Here is a 26,462-nt window from a genome sequence, read left to right on the forward strand (position 1 = left end):
CAGCATAATTTAGGTGATTGGAGATGGCTTCTGTCAAGCTGATGCCTTCTCTTGGCTGCCAAGAAAAATAGGTATATTTCCCAAAGAGTGTGCAGTGTTTGCAAAAGTTAGAGAAGACTTCCGTCTGCCCCCACAGAAGACAGCAGGTGCTCTTGGCTGCAGCCAACTCATCAAGTCAGGATGGTACAGCTATTTATACTGTGTGTCTCCAGTTAGCCTGTCCACTGATAGTGTAGTAGCTTTCCTCTCAGCAGCCCAATATACCCCAGGGCATTAGCATTGCTGCTGGGCTTTCCGGAAACCCTGTGGGATGGAACATTTCCAACCAAGAGAGGGTGTGTCCCCATGGGTGCCTCATGGTGAGAGACAAAAGCAAGACAGCACCACCAAGAGCTTCCAGCTCTGGTACCAAACCCAACAGGCTGGGCTTGCAGAAATGAGTAAAGAGAACAGGGGCAGAAATTAACATGGATGTCCACCTGAGTCCTACATCAGAGAAAATTCTGGAAAGCTATAGATGGCCGGCAAAGAGCCTTTCAGTTCCAAAGAAGCCCAGAGCTGATGCCTGAGGATGCTTGTTGTCTCTGAAGTCAGCTGCCTCAGCTGTGACGTTGCCACCACACACCATGGAGGGCAGGGGGGACTAGGCTTAGCCAAGTTTCCCCCAGCTCCTCTACTTGAAACACTAGGCATGTCAGGAAACAAACACCTTCCACCTTATCCAGAGAGTTAAGAAAGAAACAGAGTCACTTCCATACTCCTAGGACCCTACATTACCCTGGCTAGACCATGACAGGCTGGACATTTGGGGAGGGACAGGAGTTGTGTTTGTCTCATGTGTCTCTGACCAACTGCCTACTGATGGGGCAGCAGCATTCCCACCAACAACACCATATTCCCCCGGGCATCAGCATTGCAATAGGCCAGGAGGGCATGACATCTCCTTGAACCTATGTTAACCGTTAGCAGATTTTTTTTCCAATTTTCCAGTTCAAATTTTCAGGCCTTTGAGGACACTCCTGACCATTGAAGGTGGAGCCCAGAGCCGTGCCCTGCAGACCATCAGAGTCAGGCATTGTCCATTTACTCCTGTCCCCAATAGCATACTGCAAATAGGTGGACCAGCCTTCTATTCTTTTTTACTTCCCAATATCCAGTCCTAGGAGCAAAGTAATAATCAATATAGCTGATCCCCTTCACTACAGAAGATGCAGTCTAAGACCCCCAGGACTGCCTGAAACTATAGTCTAAAACCCACATGCACCAGGCATTTTCCTACACGTATAAACATGTGATAAAGTTTGATTTATAAATGAAGCATTGTCATAGGTTAATAGCAATAAACAATAAATTAGAATAATTAAAATATCATGCTGTAATTCAATTTCATGCTTGAGGCCATTATTAAGGAAGGGTTACTATAGCCCAGCTACTGCGCATGTCAGTCAACCTGAGAACTAAGACAGCCACTGGGTTGCTAACAGGGAGTGTTCTGCTCGGTTTCTGTCAACTCGGCATAAACCTAGATATCTGGGAAGTGGGAACGTTAATTGGGAAAATGCCTCCATAAGACTAACCTGTAAGCAGGTCGTCTGGGTGTAGCTGTGATTAGTGCTTGGGGTGCGAGGGCCCAGCTCACGGTGGGTATAGTACCAGCCCTGGGCAGGTGGTCCTGAGGTGTGGAAGGAAACAGGCTGAGAAAGCCATAGCAAACCAGTAAGCAATGTTCCTCCATAGGCTCTCAGCTTCAGTTTCTAACTCCAGGTTCCTGACTGGAGTCCCTGCCCTGACTTCCTTAGTGATTGGCTGATGTGGAAGTGTAAGAGAAAGAAAGCCTCTCCTCCCCGAGTTGCTTTTGGTGACGGTGTTTCATCCCAGCAATAGAAACCCTAACTAAGATGGGAGGGGAGAGCATAGCCCATGGCTATGTTAGAAGGAGACACTAGTCACTTGCTGCCTGGAGCTTGAGAGTTAGTTCATCCAGCTATTTAATTTAATCCCAGCACTTACTTGGAAGGCAGAGGCAAGGCAGGCGGATCTCTTCAGTTTGAGACCAGCCTTGTCTATAGTGAGTTCCAGGACAGCCAGGGCTACACAGAGAAACCCTGACTTGAAAAACCAAAAGGAAAAACCAAAAATTATACACACACACACACACACACACACACACACATATGTATGTACACAAGTTAAAATTTTTACTTCTGGAATGTTCCACTTCATATTTCCAGACTTTGATTGGCCAAGTGTAACTGAAACTGCAGAAAATGAAATGAAATAAGAAGGAATTGTTGTCTTATTAACAATCTTTACCAATATGGAAATGGAAATACAATATTTAATAGTGCTACTGTTCAAAATTGTGTGTGTGTGTGTGTGTGCGTGCGTGTGTGCGTGTGTGGGGGAGGTAAGTAGTTCAAGACAACATCAATATTTATTTTCTCAAAATAGTATCTCATTAGTTAAAATAACCAACACTGATGTCCTCTGAGATCGTCTTGATAAACATACCAAAAGTTTACCTTTTAATGGAGCAACATCAGCTGTGGATGAGGCTTAGGCTTCAGCTGTCTCTATGGCCTCCCAGGTTGACCCAGCAGGGAAGGAAGAGAGAAAGAGAAGGTCACGGTCATGTTTGAAAGGGTGCTTGATGTTGAAGTTACCACCGCTGCCTTCCAGGTCCACTAACCTCATCTCACCGGGCGTTCCCACCCTCAGACCTCTCAAAAACAATGATTGATAGAGATTTCATGGCTCTAGAACCTTCTCCAAGCCTATTACAAAATAGCATGCCCTTTTGCCTCTCCCCTTCCTGGTGGGCAGGATAAACACTAGAGAGTTTAGGCTATTCCTGGTTTAGCATTCCACAACACTAGCCACACAGCACCCTGCGACACAACTCAGCACTCTAATTCAGGCTGCCCCTAAGGACTCTGGGTCCATACAGACTCTTTCCAACATGCAACAGCATCTTAGCTCATGAACATGGCAATAGGCATTAGAATGCCCTCACAGTGACAGACCAAGGAAGGAGGGGGACCTCCCAGGGTACAGTCAATGACCACAGCCAGCAGAATACCCCTATCTGCAGGGAATTCTTCAGAGTGACTTGATGTGAATCAGGGCACACAATTTGGGGAGTCTAGCTTAGAGTTCAGCCTCTGAGCTGTCACATAACTTGCACAACAAGCCAGGACCTTTCCACCTTGGGAAGGGCACATTCTGGGGCCTTGGAAGAGACTGTTATTTGCGATCTGAGGGCCTTCTCTACCCATGCCTCATGCCTAGACTCACCCTATATTCTCAACTGGATTTCCCAGTGGTTCAGAACTGGGCTGGAAATGATCAGTTGGGGAATTATAAGGTATGGGTAACCCAAACCTTACTTCCACAGAAGAGTCTGTTCTTAGGACCCTGATCCTAAGGCACACTCCAACCTGGGTCTAAGATTTTTCTGGATAAAACTGAAGGAGCTCCAACACATCGTGTGGAATACAGTGTTCCCTGGACCAGTTCTGGTATGCAGGTGGGAGAACACCCAGAGTTCGGGTGAAATCTGAACTGTCAAGACGGTGTCTTAGCAAAGACAGACAACTGAATTGCCCCCTCTCCTCAGGGATGTGAGGCCTCACCCAAACACTCATTTGTCTCTGTCCTTTGCCTGGGTTTTGGGGAGGGTGATGGCTCCAGGCCATGAACCTGGATGATAAGGAGGAGGGAGGCTGCTTCCCTACTTGGCAATGAGATTCCTTCGTGTTTGGATTATTTATGTCAAGTTCGGAGAGATCTGGTTCCTGGCTAGGTGTCAGATGGCTAAAACTTTTGAAGATGGATCTGAGGCCCCATCAGAATTACACCAGATAAGGAACCTGAACGATTGCTCTCAAAAACCGGCCCACAGATCTGCAAGACTCCGCCTGTGAGGAGCTTATCTTTCAACTTCATTACAGGGACTTCACACAGTCACGGTGAAAAATGAAGACTTCCCAGAAAGCCCCCCTTTGCTAAGTTTGAGCTGAGTTAGGATCGCAAAGGCTTCAACATTAGGGCAAACCCAGGATACAGGGAAGTGGAGGAGCTGCAGAGACCCTACAGTATATCATAAACTCTAGAGAAGGACCCTATCCTGTCACCTCAGACTCCCCAAATCTGTGTCCTACCTTATTTCATGACACATGAAGCATGGTAATGGGGAACCCACAGAAATATTTTCATGTCTAAAGGTCAGAAAATCAGGCCTGAGCCTGTGAAGTCATCTTCCCAAGACCAATACTACTACATTACAAACCCCAGAACTTTTTCTACAAATTATTTTTGTTGTTTTATATGTGTGGGTGTTTTGCCTGCATAGGTGTCTGTGTGGTGCATGTGTGCATTGATGGCAGAGACCAGAAGAGCTGGTTGGAAACTCCCTGGAACTGGAATCACAGATGGTTGTGAGACACCAGGATGGGTGCTAGGAGTCAAACCTTCATCCTTTGGAAGAGCAGCCATCTCTTAGCTGCTGGGCCATCACCACATCTCTCCTGGTGATGGTTCTTAAGCATTCGTGTGTGTGCATATATTCTGCATCCTACAACATTCGATTGTAAGCAGACTTGACCATGTAGCTCTCACCAATCACAACAGTTTTCTCTCCAGGTGCTGGACCTGAAGACGCCCAAGAGTTAGCTCAGGAAATCCTCATACAGCCCCACATTACTGAGTAGGAAACTGAGACTCTGGGTGACTCAAGCATCCCCTGAAGGCCCAGTGTGACCTCCAAGCCACAGTCATAAGATTGTTCAATACTGTCCTTTTTTTTTTTTTTTTTTTTGAGAGGTCCTGGGTACCTACGTAGCCAGTTCCAACCCAGGTCCTCTGAGTACCCCATCCCATCAGAGGCAACTAGAGGAAAATGCCTCTACAACATTCCACAGAGAGGGAAATGCTAGGGAAAACAAACTTAGCTCCAGTACCTAATATCAATAAACAGTGGGCCAGGACTGAGACCTGACCTCTTTCCTATGAATCCCATCACGGATGTGATGCTTGTCTGTCTTCGCAAGTTAGGTCCTGGGTGTGACATTTGACTAGAGACAGGCAAGCAGAGTCTGCTGTGGTGCAGACTCTGGCCGAAGGATGTGAAGGGAATCACCACTTGATTTTAGTCTGAGGGGAGCTGAGAGACCTGCCCCACTAAATGCTCGCAGAGAACGAGGCTAACAGTCTCTGTCTGGGAGTGACGGATGGACATTCTGGACTGCGGGAAGGTTGAGTAGGCTGGCCTGCTCCCGACGTGAAGGGGGAGGTGCAGTGAATGGGTGATGGGTGATGGGAGGAGACACATGCCAACAGCCCATCACTCAGGCCTGGGCAGCACTGCAATTATCTAACTGTCTTTTTTTGAACTTTAATATTATTTTAATGTTCTTATCTGGGTGCAAGCATTACAGGGTAGAACATGAAAAGGGCCTCACCGTTCCTTCCCAACGTGTAGGTGTTCTGTACCCTCCTGAACACATTTGGCCCTCCATATTTGAAGACTGTGCATGTTTACCTGACTATAGACTAACAACACTGGAGCAGACAAGACTTTATGCCTGTATGAACATGTGGAGCCTTTTTTGTTTTCTTTTCTCCAAACAGTATTATGTCAACTGTTTACATAGCATCTTCGCTGTGTTGGGTTTTATAAGGAGTCTTGAGACAATTTAGTATGTGCTGGAGGATGTATCTAAGTTTTGCAAATCCTACAGTGTGAGCATCCATTCACATTGTATCTGTGGGGGTCCCTCAAGCGCCTTTCCTGAAGCCACTGATCACATTCTGAAGGGCTCCACACTGTTAGCTAATCTCTTCCCAGAGGCCCGCACTTCTTAGTTTTGATACTTGGGACATTCCAACATAGGAATTTGGGGGAGACTCAACACTCAAACCATGGTTACTACGCTATGGATTTCTTTTTATTTTAAAATTTTTTTATTTATTATGTATATGGTAGTCTGTCTGCATGTGTGCCTGCAGGCCAGAAGGGCGGTACCAGATCTCATTACAGATCTTTAGCCTATATTTCTGTTGAGTAGCCTTTTAGTAATAAAGTTTATTTATGCCAACATATCAAAATGCTTTTATTTCAATGTGATAACATATAAAATTATTGGGGTATTTTACATTCTTCATGCTGCCTTTGAAATCTCATTACTGTGTTTTTCAATTTATACACCAGACTTTAATCAAAACTACTTGGTTTGCGGGGGTGAGGGGTATTGCTCGGAAGTACAATACTTGCACAGCATTCTGGTGCCAGAGGCCCTGGGTTTAAGGCCCAGTGTCACAAGAAAAAAAGGAAAGTACTTGAGCTACTGTTAGAGTTCATAAAATACGTATGTGAAGTAGAGTCACAGACCAGTGGTCCAAACAGATGGCTCCCCTCAAAACGTATCTGTGATAATCACCTAAACAAATGAGCATGCTCTGTCCCATGAAGAGGGGTCAGGAGAGCTGCGGATACATTAATGCTGCAGTGTGTGTGTGTGTGTGTGTGTGTGTGTGTGTGTGTGAACACAGACTCCACATGGAGGCTAAAGAGGTGTCCACTTCTGTCACTTTCCACCTGCATGTATGTGCAGAGGTTGACAGTGAGATTTCCCTCAATTGCTCTCACCTTGCTTTGTGACACGGGGTCTCTCCCTAAACCTGAGCTTGCCGATTCAGATAAACTGGCTGGCCATCAAGCCCCAGGGCTCTTCCTGTCTCTACCGCCCCAGCGCTGGGATTGCAGGCACCCATTACCATGCTTGGTTTTGGTTTTTCTAGATGGGTCAAACAGGCTGGCACAGCGAGCGCTTTGCCAAACAAACCACCTCTCTAGCCACTGTGCCATTATCGTAGCATTTCATTGTGGAGGTCTCTCATCTTTTGGCTAAGTTTACTCCTAGGTATTTGTCATTTTTCTTTGAGGAGCTCATATATGAACACAGTGTATTTGTATTTATTTTATGGTTGCTTGGTTTTTGGAGACGGTTTCTCTGAATAGCCTTGGCTGTACTAGAACTCACTCTCTAGACCAGGCCAACCGTTGCCTCCCAAGTGCTGAGATTAAATGGATGTGCTACCACTGCCTGACTTATGTATTTACGTTTTTAAACTATGGCTGAATGGTATGGTTTTACTTTAATTTCTCAGCAAGTTTATTACTTGTATGTAGAAAAACAACTGATTCTGTAAGCTGTGTTTTCTGAACCTTTCCCATAAGTCTTTATTAGATCAGTAAATTTTCTGGAAGCAGAAAGCCAAGTCAACAAGTTATCCTCTGACCTCTCCACACAATAAATACATGTATAAAAATAAAGTAATAACAGACAGGCAGTGGTGGCACACGCCTTTAATCTCAGCACTTGGGAGGCAGAGTCAGGTGGGTTGCTGTGAGTTCAAGGCCAGCCTGGTCTACAGAGCAAGTTTCTGGACAGCCAGAGCTACACAGAGAAACCTTTTCTCGAACAACCGGAAAAAAAAAAAAGTCTAGAGACTGGGTACCTTTCTCATTTTTATCACATACTATTTTCCTGCCAACTGATTGTCTCTAAAAGTTTCTTTCAGTCTTTATATACCTTTTAAAATTTGTTTTTATTTTATATGTATTGGTGTTTTGCCTGTACGTATGTCTTGTGAGGGAGCAGATCCCTGGAACTGGAGTTTCAGAGAGTTGTGGGCTGCCAGATGGGTGCTGGGAATTGAACCCGGGTCCTGTGGAAGAGCCGCCAGTGCTCTTAACCTCTGAGCCTTCTCTCCAGCCCCATGACTTCGTATATTTTTAAAAGGTTTTACTTAACCTACACTTTTGAAGGTCCTTTCCACTAAATTTAGAATGTGAGGTTGGTTGTGTTGTTGTTGCTTTACTGTATTTGCGCATGTACAGAAATACACATCGCTAAGCTGGCTTCTCCACTTGCACTGTTCTGGTGAGAAGTCTGCTGCCGTCCCCCTCCTTGTTCCTCTGAGCATACAATGCCATTTTCTACTGGCTCCTGTTCGTGGTTCCTTTTCATAATTGGTTTTGAGCCTTTTGATTCTGATGTGGCTTCACGTACATTTCAGTTCAGTTTGTTTCTTATACTTGAGGCTTATTGGAGTCCATGAATGTGAGGGTTTGTTTCTGACCATTTCTCTAAACATTTTTCAGTCTTTCCCCTTCTGTAAAGGTGATTACATAACCTGATATTGTGAAATCGACTTACATCTCGTTAACATGCTGCCTTTTGTGCTTTGCTGTTTAAAGACAGATCTCATGTAACGCAAGCTGGCCTGGGTCACGGGTGACCTTGACTTTCTAACCTTCTTGCCTTCACCTCCCAAGGGCTGTAATTACAGGCAAGCACCATCACAGTTAGTGTTAAGAAGTGATGCTAACTTAGCCTTGAGGGTCAAACCAAGGGCCTTGAGTGTGAAAGGCAAGGATTCTGTCAACTCAGTTTAATTCCCAGCCCTTCTGCCCATTTTTAAAAATTATCGTTTCTCTCTGGGGACTGGAGATATGGCTCAGAGGTTAAGAGCACTGGCTGCTCTCCCAGAGGTCCTGAGTTCAATTCCCAGCAACCAATTGGTAGCTCACAGCCATGTAGAATGAGATCTGGTGCCTTCTTCTGACCCGCAGGCATACACGGAGGCGGAACACTGTATACATAATAAATAAACAAATCTTTTTTAAAAAATATTATCTTTTCTCCCGGTTCCTGTTTCCAAACTCTCTAAGTATGTTTTCCTCTGGAGAGCTGAATTATAGATAATCCTCCCAGCTGGGTCTGTCACTCACACACTACTTTGTGCCTCGGGAGGCTGGGTGTGTTTTACTGCTTCCCTTGAGTGTGCCAACTTGAAAACCTACCTCTGGACTTCTTCAGGCTTTCAGGTTTCTGGACTTAACTGTCTCCTTATAAAGTCGCAGACTATCCAACGACTCCACTTCCAAATTCCTGCCCTACAGAAGCTGTCTGACAAAATAGTACCATAGCTGCAGGCTACTAAGTTTTGGGTGTATTGGATAGCAGTAGATAACCAACACGCACAGAACCTGGACTTTCTGCATTCAGACAACCCCCGCACCCCAAGTTACTCACTGTGAGGTTTAGGTGCATGGGATGGGCTGAAGCTCGTCGCTGAACCGCTGTTCTTCAGCCTAGGGAGCTTCTGAGGTTTGCAATTAATATTTTACATAGATGATGGATTTTTATTGTTTGCTTTAAGGCAGGGCCTTTCTGTGTACTCCTGACTGTCCTGGAACTCACTATGTATACCAGGCGGACCTTGAACTAACAGATCTCTGCCTGCCTCTGCCCCCAAAATTCTGGGATAAAAGGCGTGTACCACCCCTGTCTGGGTAGATGATGGATCTTTACGAAAGCATTTTGATTTGCTGCTGTCTTTGAAATATACTCCCTCCCAAAAGCCCCTCAGCTGGGCTTGTCCGACCCGTTTCCCAGAGCTCTGTTCTCTGTATGCAGTTCCTAGAATTTGGTAACTAGGGGAGCTGGGGCAGGCACTATGGTGGAGACAGCAACAGTCCTGGCTGTGGGACCTTGCTGAAGACAGACAGAATGCTGTGTTCTTAGCTCATGAGTCATCTATACCAATAAACTCTGGAGGCCTAGAGCTAGAGATGAGCGAAGTCAGCTGTAACTTCTAGGGATGAGCTCAGACACGCAGGCTGAGCAGATGTACCAACAGCCAGTGCCCATGGGTTCAGACCTGGTGGAAGGAGGAAGGGCCTTAGAGCTGTGTGCTCTCGCTGTGTGCCCCTAGACTTTCATCAGACTGTGCCACTGTAGCACAGACAATGAGCTTAGCTCCTTCCAGAACCAAAGGGTCCGGGCCCTGGCCCCACATGCTTATAAGAAAGCCAGTAGGGCCTTGCGAATGCTTATTTTGAACACTCCCCTCAAGACAATCCCAGGACCTGTATGGTGGGAGCACTGTCTGAGAGGATAGAAGCAGCTACTCATTGGCCATGTGACCTGCATGTTCAGGGCTCAGGATCACAAACACAGTCCCCCCACCCTCCCACCCCCGAGCAGATCACAAGCGATCGCCGTGTCATGATGGCTCCATGGAGTCAATGCAACCGTTCTACAGGGGAGCAAATTTAGGTGAGGACTAAACTCAGAGGGGAAGCACCAACTTTTGACTGCTGTAGGCCAGCAGGTCTCAAATCATATGCCGTGGGGCCACCAACATCAGAAAATTAAGGAGAAATACACATTTGGCTGCTTTCTCCAGAACTGTGGAATTCGAAAGTCCAGGGTGGAGTCCTGTGCTCCCCTGAACAGACAGACCCATGATCAATTCATTCACCCCAGGCCCACAGTTAAATCGGCTCTAGTAAAAGCAAAGGGAAGAACTCAGCTCTCGTCTGCATCTTTTCTCACCTGGCTTCACTGACTGTGCCCTGTCCTCCAAGGTGATGACCTTGTGGCAAACACTATAGTGAGTCTCTTCCCAACTCCACACTCAGTGACATCATGAAACTGGCCATGAAGAAGAGACCTGTGTTCTACAGAGGATGCCAAACATGTAAACTGACGGCTTCGTTATCCTTACTGGAGAAGCCCAGACCTCTGTGTTCCAACAAGCTCTGGGATAGCTTATGAGGCAAGCTCAGGCTTGTATGGATGTTTGGTGATCTCCTAACAAGTACTTTCACTATAGTGTTAACACATATCACACTACCCAATCAGGAGCTAACACACATCACACTACCCAATCAGGAGCTAACACACATCACACTACCCTATCAGAAGCTAACACACATCACACTATACAATCAGGAGTTAACACACTACCCAATCAGGAGTTAACACATATCACACTACCCTATCAGGGGCTAACACACATCACACTACCCAATCAGGAGAGCAGGCTTCTTGGGACCACACCCTGTCCCACCTAATCCCAAATACCCTCTGATCAAAGCTTTGCCTCCGACTTCTGAGAAGGTTGGGGGTTTAGTATTGGGTGAAACCCCAGGTTGGTATCAAGGATTCTTGCAGTGATGGGGCCACACAGGGATTCCCACAGTGACTTCTTAGAAGCAAGCTGAGCTGGTGGGAAGCTACTGTCACAAAAGTGGGGAGCAAGGTGGGCAGGTGGGACCTCATATCCCCACTGACCCTCACTAGCCGCAAAGACAGGAGTCTGCACTTTGCCTCCCCCACCTCTGTCCTCTGGCACAAGGAGATGGCAACAGCGGAACCTGCCCCACAGGACTTCTAGGTCAAATTCAATCATGTAGGTTTAAGAGCCAGGAACACAGCACCAGTTCCCACAATAGAAGCTATTTCTGCCTTTTCCCTTTTGCCTTGTAAAAAGTCATGTCAGTGAAGATAGATATTGTTACTCCTATTGTGTGTGACAGTCGTTGAGGCAGAGGGAAAACACACAGCAAAGCTTCCCATCAGTCAGTTACCGAAGCAGCAAGTGCCGGGACTCAGTGATGAATCTGATGCACGCCCTCTAATGAGCACGTTCCCACATCCTGGGGCTGCTGTCCTAATCTATTCCCTGTAGTTCCAGGTTCTCCAGCAAGAACACAACCAATAATTCAGTTACAGCAATTACCAGCTGGATCCCTGGCTTATTGCTATAATTTCCCTAGAGCAAGCATCTGTGGGTACAGATACCATCCTGCCTTGAGGTTGCTTATATATAGACAAGAGGCATTTCCATACGTCCCCGAAGCACAGATGCCAGCAGACATAAGGCTCCCGTTATCCTGCTGTGGTCAGGGTCTGCCAGAAAAGGCCTGAGTCAGCTGCAGGCTAATGCTTCACCTTTCTGTCCCCCCACCTGACCCCCGGCTTCGTTATCTATGCAACAGGACTATAGTGGGGACGTTGTGAGGACTACAATGTTACTGGTCCAGGAGGAGAATGTCTGCTGGCAGGCATAGGAGTGGGGCTGGGAAGTGGTGAAGCAGACCCTGACCTTTCCAACTGGTCAAATGCAGGCTCATGGATGATGTGGAACCATAATACAGAGATTTATTGAGTTACACACAGTTCTTAGCCCAGCGGCGTGGCGCACACCTTGAATTGTGGCACTCAAGAGACAGAGGCAGATGGGCCTCTATGAATTCAAGATTAACCTAGTCTAAATAGTGAGTTCCACATCAGCTAGGGTTACACGGTGAGACCATGTCTCAAAACAAATCACACACACAGCTGTTCTCACTGTGTGCCAGGACCCATGCTAAGGACATCTCCAGTATTAATTCACGTATGGTCAGAACAGCCCTACAAGGAGCTAGTGTGAGTCCCGACACCCAGATAAGGAAATTGAGGTACAGAGAAATGATACCGCTTATCTGCAGCTGAGCTAGGATTTGAACCTGGAAAGCTGACTGCAGGAATGGAGTTGAGAATGGTTTTCCATAGAGAGGATAGAAGTGTGTGTAGTCTAAGCTACGCAAAGCTGCTCGCGTGACTTGAAGGAACTCTTCCCGAGAGTAAAGAGGGCTCTGGCTAGCCTGTGGGTGAGGGAGGCAGCACCTCAGCTCCTTGGGGAGAACTTACCAAGCAGGAATCTGACTTGTGGAACTCTTCTGAGGTGTGAGGGTCAATGTCCCTTTATACAGACATATAGGCTGAGCTACAGAAAGAGCATTCAAGAGGTCCTAGAGTCAACACACTGTGGATTCCAAGGGACAACTGTTCTTGCCTATGACAGAGGGATGGCACTGTCTAGGCTGGTGACTTTGTACATGTTGTTGACTCCTTTTCTGTAGAAGTAAAATCTCAGGCTGAAAATGCAGCTCGATGAGAGAGCATGTACTTAGAATATGAGAGGGCCTGGGTTCGATCCCCAGCACTGCAATAGAAATCTCTTAATAATTAATTGAACTGGACATGGTGACACATGCGTTTAATCCTAGCACTCCAGAGTCAAAGGCAGGTTGATCTCTTGAGTTTGAGGCCAGCCTGGTCTACAGAGTGGGTTCCAGGACAGCCAGGGATACACAGAAAAACCCTGTCTCAAAATAAAAACCTAAAATAATAATAACAATAACAACAATAATAAATTGAATGCATAAATAAAACCAAGAGAAATGAATGAAATCACATCCTGCCTGGCCATGGCAGATTGTATTCATGCAGCTGTGTGATGCTGTCTATTGCTGATGTCACCTCCATAACTCTGGAACTTGAGCCTTCCTCTCTCTCTCTCTCTCTCTCTTTCTCTCTCTCTCTCTCTCTCTCCACACCTGTGCTCCTATTGGTCCAACAGACCACTGTGAGCCTTTGGAAGGGGGAGGTGAGGGATGGAGGAGCACCCGGTTGTCCTCTTGGCCTCAGCATTGCTTTGCCTTGTCTTGCACTGGGAAGCGCCTCCCACCCTCCAACTGTGTGCGCAGATTGGGGGTGGAGTGTCCTTGGTGCCTGGTCCCCTGTCACAGAAAAGGAGCATGCATTCCTTTCTGGTGCCCAACCTGCCTTGCTAGGTGGAGGACCGACCGAACCCTGTCCTAGCCCCGCCCTCCACTCCGAAGAGCCCTTTCCCAGCCTTCTCAGCTTTCTTGTTTGTCTCCATTTCAGGGATTTATTTCTCTACAAGGGACACAAGTGACCGAACTTCTTCCAGACCCTGAAGATCCAGGGAGGCACCTGTTTGAGATCACTCCAGGTAGGCCCAGGAGGCTGTTGTGTGCTGAAGGGGTCCTGGTGGCCCCATGGGGGCATGACTGTGCTCCTGCCCCCACAATCCTAATTCTTACAGGAAGACTACAAGAAAAAGTACCCAAGCTAAGGCAGAAACTTGGGCCAAGGCTAGAAAAACTAGGGGAAGAATTAAGAAAAAGCCAATCTACTGTTTGGATAACTAGTTCTTGGATAAGAGAAAATGAGCCTCTGACACAGTTCCTGGTGCCGTGGTGATGCCAAACCATAGAATTATGTTTGTTACTCCTTCATAACTGTAATCTTGCTACTTTTGTGAATTGTAATGTAAATATCTGATACGTAGAATATCTGATATGTGACTCCCGAAGGGGTCACAACCCACAGGCTGAGAACTGTCTTAGGGTGAAGATGTAGACATTCACATGGAAATAGGGTCACAGTCCATTGTTAACTGATTCAGAAGACCATCGTAGGCTTATCATGCATCTCAAAGCCGAATTACAGGACCACAGGAGGAACACAGTTCCCCACAGACGCTTTGTCCTGTTAGCAGTGGCAGAGCAGGGTTTTGTGGTCCTTAGTTCGGTCTGTCAGGTGACCCGCTGTCACAGCAGGACATTTCCCTTGACCTCCACCGGAATCAGAGCCTGAGATGGGATCTGGGCAGTGTTTTCTAGAGGTTGTCCCCCCGAGCATGAGGAAGGACACAGGGAAGAACCAGCCGGGATGTCCTAGCCAATGCACTGATGTACTGACACCCAGCTCTGTCTCACTGGGGCAGGGTAATGGGTGGCTAGAGGCATTCCCACCAACTTCCACCAGCCAGCCATTGAAAGGGAACACCCTGGTATTTCTGGCTTGTCTCACTCACGGACTGAAATGTTTGTGGACAGAGGACTTTGAGAACAGTTGCAGATACTTGAAGAAAGAGATCACCAGTTTGATCGCAAGAGTGTTTGCAGGGGTGAGAATGTGAACAAGACTCCTGGGAAGCCCTGAGTGTTTGGGAAGCTCCATGGGGGGGTGGGGTGGATTGTGAAGCAGTAAATTTACAGTTAGAGAGGTGTAGTGGACACCCTCAAACACCATGAGGAAATGACCTGACTCTTGCTTCCTACCAACGGGTAAGCTGAGCCCAGGCTGAGAAATCTGCAGGCCACTATCCTGGGGATTCTGGGAACATAGGCAAAGTGAAAATACAAATATATACTTCTCATCTGGGAGTTGTGTTTAATTTTTTTTCAATATTTGGTTTTTTGAGACAGGGTTTCTCTGTGTAACAGCTATGGCTCTCCTGGAACCCACTCTGTAGGCCAGGCTGGCCTTGAACTCAGGATCCATCTGTTTCTCTGCTTCTGCCTCCTGGGTGCTGGAATTAAAGGGATGTACCACCACCGCCCAACTTGGGAGTGGACATTTATGTGAGCCATTGTTCTGCCTATCACATACTCAAAATGCCCCTCTGTGACAGTGGGCTTGTTTATTGGAGATGAGAGAGAACAGCAGCGTGCGCCATGACACACAGTCAGTTAGTAGTAGTACCGAACGGGTACCCTGACTCTGTTCTCTGTTGCTGCAACCAAATCCCACAGATTGGGAGATTTATAAAGATGAAAAATGAGCTGTCAAGATGCCTCAGTAGATAGAAGTGCTCGTGTGCAGGCCTGGTGACCTGAGGGCCATCTTGAGATCTCACAAGGTGACAGAAGAGAATTGACACTGAGGAGGTGTGCTCTTACCTCCACACATACGCATGCCATCGTGTGTTCATGCCTGAGTTCACACATACACACACACACACACACACAGATGCACACACATACACACACACACACATTTTAGCTAATAAAGATATGTTTAGATCATGGTTCTGGGGAACAGGAGCTTGGTCTCAGGAGGGAAAGCTCAAGGACCCCCTTTTCCTAGCACAGAAGCTGACTGGCTGAGCACAGATTCACGTGACTCCCGGAACTGCCCATAGCTACTCTACTGCCTCTGTCACAGACCCTCCTGAGACCCCAGGTAGAAACAGGGAGGTGCTGAGGCCACTCAGGAGAGGCAGAAGAGGTGTGTTAGGGACCACTCAGGCTCCAAGGGCTGCACAACCATGTGCAGAGAGAATTCAGCACTAGTGCTGGGAGGGGCCCTGGGGTAGCTCAGCTCCTCCAACCTCCTTCCAGGGGTTCTGCAATCTTGGGATTTCCTACCAGCCTGATCCCAAGGGTCTCAAGATGTTCTGATGACAGCTGGAAATATTCTACTCCCTTTATAGCCCATGAAAATGCAGCAGCCCAGAGATGCTAGGTCAACCTCCCTGAGGTCACACAGCTGGCCAAGGGGAACCTGGACCTCCTAGGTCAGCCTGCCCTAGGCTAAGCTCTATGTGACCAAGTTCCCAACAAAGCACTGGGCCTCACTGTGGATAGAAAAGGAATAATTGTGATAGTAATAAGGGTGGGGCCCAGAATGACAGTAAGTACTATAATCTCAACTACTACAAAGCTGAGGCAGGAGAATTACAATTTTGAGGCCACTATGGACAAGAAAGGAAGGAGTAAAAGAAGGGGGGTGAGTGACCCCACCTTAAACCACAACAGCAACCAGAAGCTCAATGAGCCTTCTCACTCAAGACTCAGTAGCCCCTGGTATGTCCCTGATCTTGAGCTGACCTCCAGGTCCCCTGGGGAGAGCAGGGCACAACCTTTGCCCTGAAAGAATCAGAGGGAATTGCCATCCTGAGCTCAAGACAAGGTAAATAGTGTACTCGCTAGGTTAAGGCCAGTTACCTGGGGGCAGAGCCAGGAAGTGGGGCTGCTAGGGTCCACGATGGTGTCTCCCAGAATTGAAGTAGATGAACAAAAGACCAGATAAGAGAGGGGTTGTCCATTGTGTAATGTTTACTCTCTTTGCTTTGGGGGGGGGCACCAGCCAGCTCACACACAAAAAAACACACACACACACATGGAGATTTATTCTTAGTTATGAATACCCAGCTTTAGCTTGGCTTGTTTCTGGACAGCTTGTCTTATTCTAAATTATCCCGTCTACTTTTTGCCTCTGGGCTTTTATCTTTCTCTATTTCTGTATACCCGACTTTACTCCTTTCTCCATGGCTTGCTGTTTAGCTGAGTGGCTGGGCCCTGTGTCCTCCTCCTCTTTTTCCTCCCAGATTTTGCCTTCTATTTATTCTCCCTGCCTGCCAGCCCCGCCTATCCTTTCCCCTGCCTCGCTATTGGCCATTCAGCTCTTTATTAGACCATCAGGTGTTTTAGACAGGCAAAGAATCATAGCATCACAGAGTTAAGCAAATGCAGCGTAAACAAAAGTCACACATCTTAAAATAATTTTCCACAACAGTGGTCTGTACAGGTAGGGCTTGCCAGCCATTCTGAGGGTGCCGGAGTGGTGGGTCTCAGGTATAGAAAACTGTAAAGAACCAAAAGACATCTAATAGTGAAGCCTGGGTTCAGTGCCTCTGGAGCCAATGGCAGGACAGGAGGAGAAAGGAAGGACTGGTTGACAATGTTCTGTCACAGAGCACTGGCAGAACAGGACCCTGAAACCATGCCTCATTCTCCACGGGGAACTCTCACCCTCTAAGAAGGAAAATTTAACAGCCCTGGGGAATGTGATCACTCTTAGCAAGATTATACATTGCATCATCTACTTAAGTTTAATTCATAGATCCTGTTGTGGCCTTCGACCCTATAGAAAGTGACAATTGTGTAAAAAAATTTAATAAGAAAAAAATGCTGTTAGCGCCATCTAGTGGAGGAACCTGCCAATGCTAAAATCACTGTGCTGCTGACTTCTCCAAGCAGCCCTTTCCTCTGGGCTTCCCCTCTAGTGACAAAGAGCCCGGGAACCACGGATGCAGCCACTGAGCAAAGCATAGGACAGTGTAACTGGGGGCATGAGTGTCAGCAGGACTTTTCTTGTCTAACTGTGGTTCATGGCTCCATGTTTACCTACTCAGTATACAGAACATGCAGGTGACTGGTTACTGAATTCGAGAGAGCTGAAAAACAAGGTTTCCAGCATTTTGTGTCTTCTTTAGATTGTTTATTACGTAGCTTTTGTGTGTTGTATGTGTGTGTGTGGGGGGGTGATGTAGGGTGTTCAACAATGAATGCTTCTGACTGGCAGGCAGTTGGTCCCCACGCATCTCCCTGCCTTATGGTTTTGTCCCAGCATTAAAGTTGTCTCCAAACTAGGCACCACTCCTCAGAGAGGCACTGGTTCTATCCTAGAAATAGCTGTATTATTTTTCCCAGCTGGTGGCCAGAAGGAAGTCACATGACCTCACATCAGTGCAAGGGATTCTGTGAAGTGTAGTTCACCTGTGCTGGATACAATGACAAGACTGGTTTTAGGAGAACTGGTAGATCTGCCATGCTGCTTAAAGAGGTACCTATCTAAGAGTCACAGGGTCACATTCTCATTCCCACAGCAACACAGAGAGTGTGATAACAGGACCCGTGTTTGATCCAAGATAAACTTCTGCACGATGGGAAAAAAGGACCAACTTCTGAAAGTTGTCCTTTGACTTCTGCTTGAAAGCCGTGGAATGTGCGCATGTGACTGTCCGTACACATTCATGAATAATGGTGTTTTAAAATACAGAATATGATAAGGACGTTCCCTCCCCTACACCCAACTATCTCTTTATTCCAAAGTGCTCAGTGAGTGGATAATGGAATGTGAAACAAGTATTGAAACCCACAGGGGTCAAGCTCATAGCCAGATTAGAAACCAGTTCCCTGTGGTGACTCTCAAACCTCAGCAGGGGAACTTCTGACTGCTGAAATGGCCATGAGCAGAGGTGGGTAGGTGGCCCTAATGTGATGACCTAGAGACCTAGAATCTTCAAGAGAGGACCGAGGAAGGACTAACTGGTAATGAGCAAGAGGAGGCCATGGTAATGGGGTAATTAAAGCTGTGGTTCGTGTTATAATTATTAATAACAGAGGAAGAGGCAGGTGGCTGTCTAGTGAGGGTGGCCTGTTCTGTGGTCACCCTGACCTTTTCCTTTACCACGCTAGAAGCAAAACGCTTCCCCGGGCCCCTTGCCTCAGAGGGCACTGATAGTTGTACCCTTCTCCCAGTGGAATCTGTAGTGGCAAAGAAAAGAGGGAGTAGTTACCCATCTCTTGGCAGTGCCCCAGGAAGATGACGTATCCCAAGATGGCAGACCAAGGAATGCCGCAAAGGAAGTTGGCTGACAGGAAGTTAGCAGGGCAGGCCCCTAGGTCCTGACCCAGACAGACGCACTACAGTCAAGCAGGTAAGGGGAGTGACAGCAGGTGAGACCAGCAGATGGCCACCAGGGTCCAAAAACCCTAGTCCTTTTCTGGGACCCATCTGTCAGTACTGACCTGGGAGGGTAGAGCTCAGAAGAAGAATTAGCAGGACTTCTTCCTTATTAATAAATGCTCGTTGTTGGGTTTCTGGGTTGCAGAGCAGGATATGGGTGCCAGAGAGCTAAATATTTACTGTGTCCAGTCTTTATCTGGAGGTCCACCCAGGACTGCCATCCAATCTCACCAGTGCTAAGCACTCCACAGGTGTGTTCAGGACCCTCCATGCCCAAAAGCCTAATTTGCTAGAATCCCAGACCCAGAGAGCAGAAAAGAACTACACCTTGAGCTAGCTCTGGGCCAGAGCCTGGCCTCTGATCAGCTCTCTGAGACCTGAAAGAGTCAAGTCCCCCTTACAGAGACTGTACTCGGGGGCTCTGTATCTTCTGCCTAGATTTTTCTCTCACATTAACAATATCCTGGTAAACCCTATACTGCCCATCCTTGCTTACTTGATCCTATGAGGACTTTTTGGCATCCCCCGTGTCTGGCCCTAAGCCCAGTTTAGGCCTCCCTCTAAACCCACAAGAAAGGGCTGAGTGAGAGGCCTGGCTTGACAGCCACTGGGCAGGCCAAGCTTCATGTGATGCTCATGAATTAAATAGTAAAGCCCTGTAGCTGCTCGCTAACCCCTATTCACCTGACGCTTCCGCAGGGAGGCCTGTGTGTTGAGGGATGTAGACCAGAACCCTGGGGTTTCAGCCAAGTGACTGGGCTAAGTCTCCATTGCTCAGCATGCTTCCTAGGGATCCTGGGCAGGTACCAGAAGCTAGCTCTAGGTAACGCCTGCAAAGGGAGAATTGAGAAGAAAGCAACCAGACCACACAGAATCAACCAGGCATTGTGAGCTGTAAGGAAGGATCAGGCAGCAGGGCTGTTCAGGCGGTCAGAAGCTGTGTTGGGGTCATGGAGGTGGATGCCCTATACGGGGGAGGTCGAATGCTGCGGAGTTGCCTTGCAGCCTGGAGTTTACAGCTGCCTGTCCTGATGCAGTCTGCAGTTTGGAACAGACAGGAGGGCTGGAATCCGCTATCTCTAACACCTGACCTTGAAAGGGAGCCAGCGTGGGGATTACTCTGTAGGAGAGAGATACAGTGTGTCTGACATGCCAGGAACAGCCTGGATCGCTGCAGCCGGTTGGGGGGCAGGGGGTGCTGATATGCTCCTATCTCCACACCTGGTACCAGCCAGCCTGCATCCCAGCTTGACTCTGCAGTCCCACGGAGTTTGGCTGCAGAGCACCAGAAGCTGGTTCATTTCTAAAAATGAAACTCCCACCAGCAAGTGTGAAGAATCAGCAAATTCTAGAGTGGCTGCTTACAGTTTGCTGCCTCTCTGTCTGGCCTCCTACTTGCTGTCTGAGACTCAAGCATCTCAGCTACACACGGGACCTGATGGAGGAGACCCCCACTGGTGTCCACTGGGGAAATGTGCCGGAAGTGGCAGTGCCTGAAGTGGCCGAGCCTGCACCTGACTCCTTTGGCTCAATTCGTGTTCTAGGGCGGCGGTTCCCAACTTTCCTAATGCTGCGACCCTTTAATACAGTTCCTTGTGTTGTAGAGACCTCCCAACCGTAAAATTATTTTCATTGCTACTTCATAACTGTAATTTTGCTACTTTATAAATTGTAATGTAGACCAGGTGGTAGTGGCTCATACCTTTAATCCCAGCACTCAGGAGACAGAAGCAGGTGGATCTCTGTGAGTTCAAGGCCAGCCTGGTCTACAGAGCGAGTTCCAGGACAGTCAGGACTGTTGCACAGAAAAACCCTGTCTTGGGAAAAAAATAATAATAATAAAATAAATAAATAAATATAAATCGTAATGTAAATATCTGTGTTTTCCGATGGTCTTAGGTGATCCCTCTGGATGGGTTGTTCAACCCCAGAGGGTTGCAACCCACAGGTTGAAAAACACTTACCTGGCCCAACACTCAACAGTTAGTTGCGGTTGTCACTAACTTGCTTGCTAGTAGTCACCATCACCAAAAGAAGAAACTGAATGATATCAGGTGAAAGAACTTGAGTAACATTTTATCCAGCCCATGAGGTCCTAAGCATTACTACTTCAACCTTGGTAAAATGCTGGGGCGGGCCTCAGAGCCTGGGGGTTGAGCCCAGAGCCGCGGGCCTGCCTACTTGTTGTCTATCAAACCTCTAGACCCCACTGAAATAATTTCATTTTCTTTCTAAATTAGTGAGTGGTTTTTACTTTGGGCACTTCTCAATTTAGACACTAACATTTCTGTTTTTCTTTCCTTTTTATATATTTTTGTTCTTCAAAAGTTTCCTATGCTGTTATAGTTCATTTTAATAGTTTTCACTATTCCCCGTTCCCCTCTCTCAACAAGTCCCTCTTCTTCCTCTGAAACCCTTCTTCTTGCCAATGAGTCCCCACCTGCTTTCTTATCTGTTCTCTGTGTGTAACCCGCTGAGTTTAACTGGGGGTGGGGGCGGAAAGCTGTTCCCTGAGACATGGCCGACATGAGACAGCGGCTACACCAGTGAAGAAAATGACACCCCTCCCCAGCAAGCGTTAACTACCAATGTCTTGGGGAGGGCTTGGGAACCCACTGATGGCATGTTGTCAGGTCCAGTCTGTGCAGGAGACCGTAGCGGCGATGAGTCCATGAATGAGTCACGGTGTACCCAGTTAGTGTTCTTCCCAGCCTCTGCTATTATGGTCTTTCTCTCCCCCTCTTCCCTGTTGTCCCCTGAGCCTCGGAGGGAGGGATATAGATGTCTCATTTAGGGCTAAACACTTTATCATCGATTTAAACAATCATTTTCATCAGAAGTACTTGCTCTAGATTTGGATTTCATAGATATGTGATTCAATTAGCACACACATGTCTAAGTTACTCCAAACATACTTGGAGATTTTTAACTACTGAATTGAATGTCAGATGTTTTTACAGAAATGTAAACAAATTAATTTGAATAATATTTTGATTGCTTCCTTGAACCAGCCACACTAAGGTGCTGGCAACTATAAATCTTAAGAAGCCTTGCTGGGGAGGTCGGAGCTGATGAGGAGGAGCCCAGGGTGCCTTCTGGTAGAAGCTAGACTCTCAAAACAACCCTCATAAAGAGAAGGCCGGAAGCAGGAAGCAGGACAGTATGTGCTGAGGGCCTGGGCTTTAAAGTCAGACAGGCCTGATTCCCATCAGAGGTCTCTCTCCAGTCATTAGCCATTCACTAATTGGGAGAACTTGGACCAATAACTTCAGCTCTGGTTCTCCCACTGAGAGCATTGCTCAGCACGAGCTGCAGGGATGATTCCCCAAGGGTCTCAGCTCCCACCAAATCCCACTGAAGTGCATGGAAGACCTTCTGCTAGAACCTTCGAGTGCCCTTGAAAGTGGTCTTCACCCTCATCTGTTAAACTTGAGAATCATGAGAAAAAGACCAATTCCACAATTTTTGAGCCAAATTTAAAGCAAGCTTTCATTAAATACTGGCGTTGTGAGGGTGGGATCCCAGTATGGCATCAGGGACTTCAGGGAAGAAGGCCAGATCCAGCAGATGAGCCATTGGACAGCACATTGACAGTTCCCTCGTTACCCCTGTAGAGGAAGGATGGAGCACTCTGTCGTGCTGGGAAGTCGGGCCTCTCACAAAGTTCTGTGGTCATACTAGAGCTTGGGGGGTCAGGAGAGGCAGACCTGCAGTCAGCCAGTGGATTATCCCCCCCCCACCATGTCATCACCAGCCCCCCAGTTCCCATCCCCCTCCCTGATCTCCATACCTGTGAACTGTCAGGAGCACCAGGAGGGTCTCTGGTCTGAGAGCTCCCATGTCTGGTGCAAAGTCATTTTCCACAGTAACTGGAGCAGGAAGAGTCGTGGGAGAGGCAGAGGGCAGCCCCCCAGATGTGTCCAGAAACAGCCTTCTGTGAGGGTCTGCGCTGCAGGAATGTGGAGAGCAGAGAGTACCTTTCTTCCCTTAAGCCGGGAGATGCTGATCTTTGTCCTCTGAAGGGCCTCTTAAGTGGCCCTCTTGGATATGCAAATGCAAGACCAGTCAACAGCCAGTGTCCTCAGATTCCTGTATAGAAAGCCTTTTGTGGCCATAGGTGGCGGGCTTGTTTTTTTTTTATTTTTAAGTGGTTGACAACTGTTGGGAGAATTTCCCTTGCAGGCAGAATAAGGACTGATCTGCTGGGAGAGCTGGGGAGAAGGAACCGTCTGAGGGTTGATTTACACAGAGTTTTCTTCTGGAAATAATGAGACACACCAATACAATATTTTTATGGTTTTTTTGATAAGAAATAAACATTACCTGTATCCCAAAACAAGGCATACACTGTCAAGGGTCTGGCAAAACAGTTCTAGGTTTCATGCCTTCCAAATTCTCTCTCTCTCTCTTTCGTGTGTGTGTGTGTGTGTGTGTGTGTGTGTTTATACATATGTGCTAAGGGAATTAAACTGAAGGCATATGCTATGGCCAGAACTCTACCACCAAGCAAACCTCACTTCCGATTTCATTTTTGTTTAACGTTCTAGAGAATTGATTTTACGCCTCCCTAGAGGCCCACAGTCTGGGGTCTAAAGAATGCTTTTTGGGTTTGGTACTCAAGAGGGTTATGGTACGGATAGGCTGTGGAAAATGAACCCTTGCCGAGTGAACCCCCCTGATGCTGATGAACCGGAGGTGGGGGATGGTGAAAATAGGGTGGGATTCAGACACCGAGCATGGAGAGTTCTGGAAACCCTGTCCCTCAGGGGAAGCTGCTGTTCTGTTCCCACCAACTTTCCTTCACATCACTACCAAGGATGGCTTGGGAAGGACCTTGCTTCGTGCTCATCAGCCCAACACCGATGTCTTTCAAAGTGAGGAAACTGTTAAGGTATTCCCAGAGAGCAGGGTGCACACTTGAGCCTCACTACTTCCAAGGAAAACCCCAGGGAGCAGAGCCTTTTCCCAGTGGTGCACCTGTGCGCGGGTTACACAGCAGAGGGCAGCTCTGCCAGGCAGCCTCCTGGGCATCAGACAAATTGCCTGAGACTCCTACCCTGGAACGTTGCCCCTGGGTTTATCCTCTTCCACCACGAGGTGGCAGCAGGGAGCACAGTGCACCGAGGGCTCTTTCCCAGCCCTGCCCTCCATCCTCTCTCCTAACTATGGCCGCTGTTCTGCTAAGAAAGCAAAGGGTACTCCTGGCTGTGCAAGTGTCAGCCTCTTTAGTCCATCCTCAGGACCTTCTGTCCCATTCATTGTCCAGATAAAGAGACAATCGGATATCAGTTTTGGCGTCAGCTTTGGTCAGGGCAAAGTGATTTCAAACCCTGTGCTTGGGCATCAGGTGGCCCCCTTCCCTCTACACCAGTGCTCACTTGAACTGCCATGGTCGCTGACAGCACTGGTCCCTAAAATCTCCCGGGGGCCTCCCTGGACAAAGGTAGAGACATCCAGAAGGGGACAGTGTGGCCCCGGGAAGGAGCCTGAATTCTGAGCGCCTGGAGCAGTACTGTCCTCCTCTCCTCGGAGTGACTCATTGAGAGATGGTGACCTGAGCAGGATGTAGTCTTTATGGGACGAAGCCAGTGAGGTTGGTGCCAGGGTGCTTGTCACAGCAGTGCGTATCAGTCACCTTGAAAATGTGCTCAGGGACCTGCCCTGTCGATGGCATGCTGTCAACTGGTCTCAGGGTTTCCCCGTCTCCGCAGTAGGCAAGGTACCAACCACAGAGCTGACACATGACCAAGACCCCTCCTATAGCATCAGAAGCAAGGCTTACTAGTGACACCCCCCTTCACAGTCCTGGGGCCCCGATCCGTGGACCTTACACTAGGTAGGACTAGTTTACAGTGATGGATGCCATAGCCTGTGTCTGCCCTGGGAGCATCACTGAAACCTTGAAAGGCACACAAGTCCTGTGTGTGAAATGGAGACACCTGCTGTTAGGGTGACCCCAGTCCACAGAAGGCCTGCAGAGTTGAGGACCACAGGTCCTAGCAGTGAATGGGGAGTCAGGTGCCTGGGTGCTGTGTGCCTGACTCCCGCTTTGTAAATCAGGGCCAGAATAGGGTTCTTGTGGATATTAATAAGGTCACACACGCAGAAGTCTCAGGATAGTGGCTGGCTCCCTGGAGGTGCTTCTTATGTGTCCCCTTGATTACTAAGGCACACGGGCCACTGAGTGACTCCTGCCCATACCACCTTCCATCCCCTAGTACACAGGAAGGTCGGAGACATGCTAAATACCTGGACGGGCGAAAGCCGTCGCGAAAGCCGTCCACGGGAAGCAAACACCCTCTCGCAGAGGCCATGACAGTGGCCTGCCTTTTTCCAAACTGCATTTGTTCTAGGAGCAGGGAAGGAAAGAAAGTGAGAAACCCAGAAACAGCAGGCGAGGGCAGAAGCGGGCGAGGCTGAGACTTGGAAAAGGGACAGCGAGCTTCGGAAGAGCCCTCCCATACAGTCTGGCCAACTGTTGTGGCTTCAGGCCGCAGGAACAGGGGGAAAATGTAGCCTAGGAATTTCTCTGCCACCATTGCCTTGGTCTTTCTCCATGGGAACTTGGAGCTGCAGCCATTCCTTCCATAACCAGCCCCTGCCCATTGCAGCTGAAGCGCCCTTGGTTGGGACTGGTGAACCTCGCTGGCCCAGCTATGCCAGGACCCTGCTCCCACATGTCTCTTCTCTGTCGGTGGGCACTACAGATGTGCCAAGAATGATCCTGTGCTGGCAGAGCTCATGGCCCCCTCTCAGGGTCAGCCCCACTATGACACACCTTCTTCTCTCCAGAGCCGACCCACGGTTTCCACAGCAGCTTCTTGCCAGATGTCAGCAGTAGATGGACATCTTAGATAGAATGCCCATCATCTTGGAGATGGGAGCTTTTTCTAAGCCAAGTACTTCCCGATTCCAGAGGAAACAATTTCCCAGATACTCTGCAATTCTTTTAAAGCACTGGGAAGCGCTAGTTGGCAGGCCAGATCTAGTTTGCCACCTGTCTTTGAACAGAATTTTATTGGAACATGGGCACACACTCTCATGTATACCTTGTCCGTGGCTGACTTCATGCTACATTGCTAGACTCTACTACCTGCTGTCTGTTCCTTACAGAAAACCCACCGATGACTTCTTGGTCCTACTACATTTGGCTACTAAGTGACGCTCAGATAGGATGAGATATTGTGATGTGAGTTGAAGTGTAGCTCAGTGGTAGAGCATGTGCCTAGCAAGTGAACCCTTCTGGGTTCAGAAGGAAGAGAGGGAGAGAGATAGAGAAAGAGGGAGAAAGGAGAAGGGAGGGAGAGAGGGAAGGAGGGAATTTTCCGGGATTTTGTTGATCAGTAGTGTACCCATACATAATCATAATTTGCTCATTTTAAAAGCTAGGATTTTGAAAGTCTTTAGCATTAAGAACTGATATGGGGCTATGTTTAACTTGAGTTGGGTGTGCATGACTAGGATCCTAGTGCTTGGGGGTGCTGAGGTAGGAGAATCTCT

The 26,462-nt window shown here is 47.9% G+C and overlaps 1 protein-coding gene across 3 annotated transcripts in view; it reads left to right on the forward strand.

Annotated features, from left to right (window-relative positions):
* The window catches only part of Arhgap22 (Rho GTPase activating protein 22), a 166,148-nt gene that overhangs the window by 74,364 nt on the left and 65,322 nt on the right, over positions 1–26,462 (forward strand). For all 3 annotated transcript variants that reach the window (XM_087906248.1, XM_087906250.1, XM_087906249.1), the window contains exon 3: positions 13,566–13,653. In XM_087906248.1, the coding sequence (XP_087762374.1) occupies positions 13,566–13,653 (88 nt within the window). The remainder of the gene's footprint in view (positions 1–13,565; positions 13,654–26,462) is intronic.

The sequence above is a fragment of the Myodes glareolus genome, chromosome 5 (genome assembly GCF_982192425.1).
Source record: "Myodes glareolus chromosome 5, mMyoGla1.1, whole genome shotgun sequence".
In the NCBI taxonomy this organism is placed as follows: domain Eukaryota; kingdom Metazoa; phylum Chordata; class Mammalia; order Rodentia; family Cricetidae; genus Myodes; species Myodes glareolus.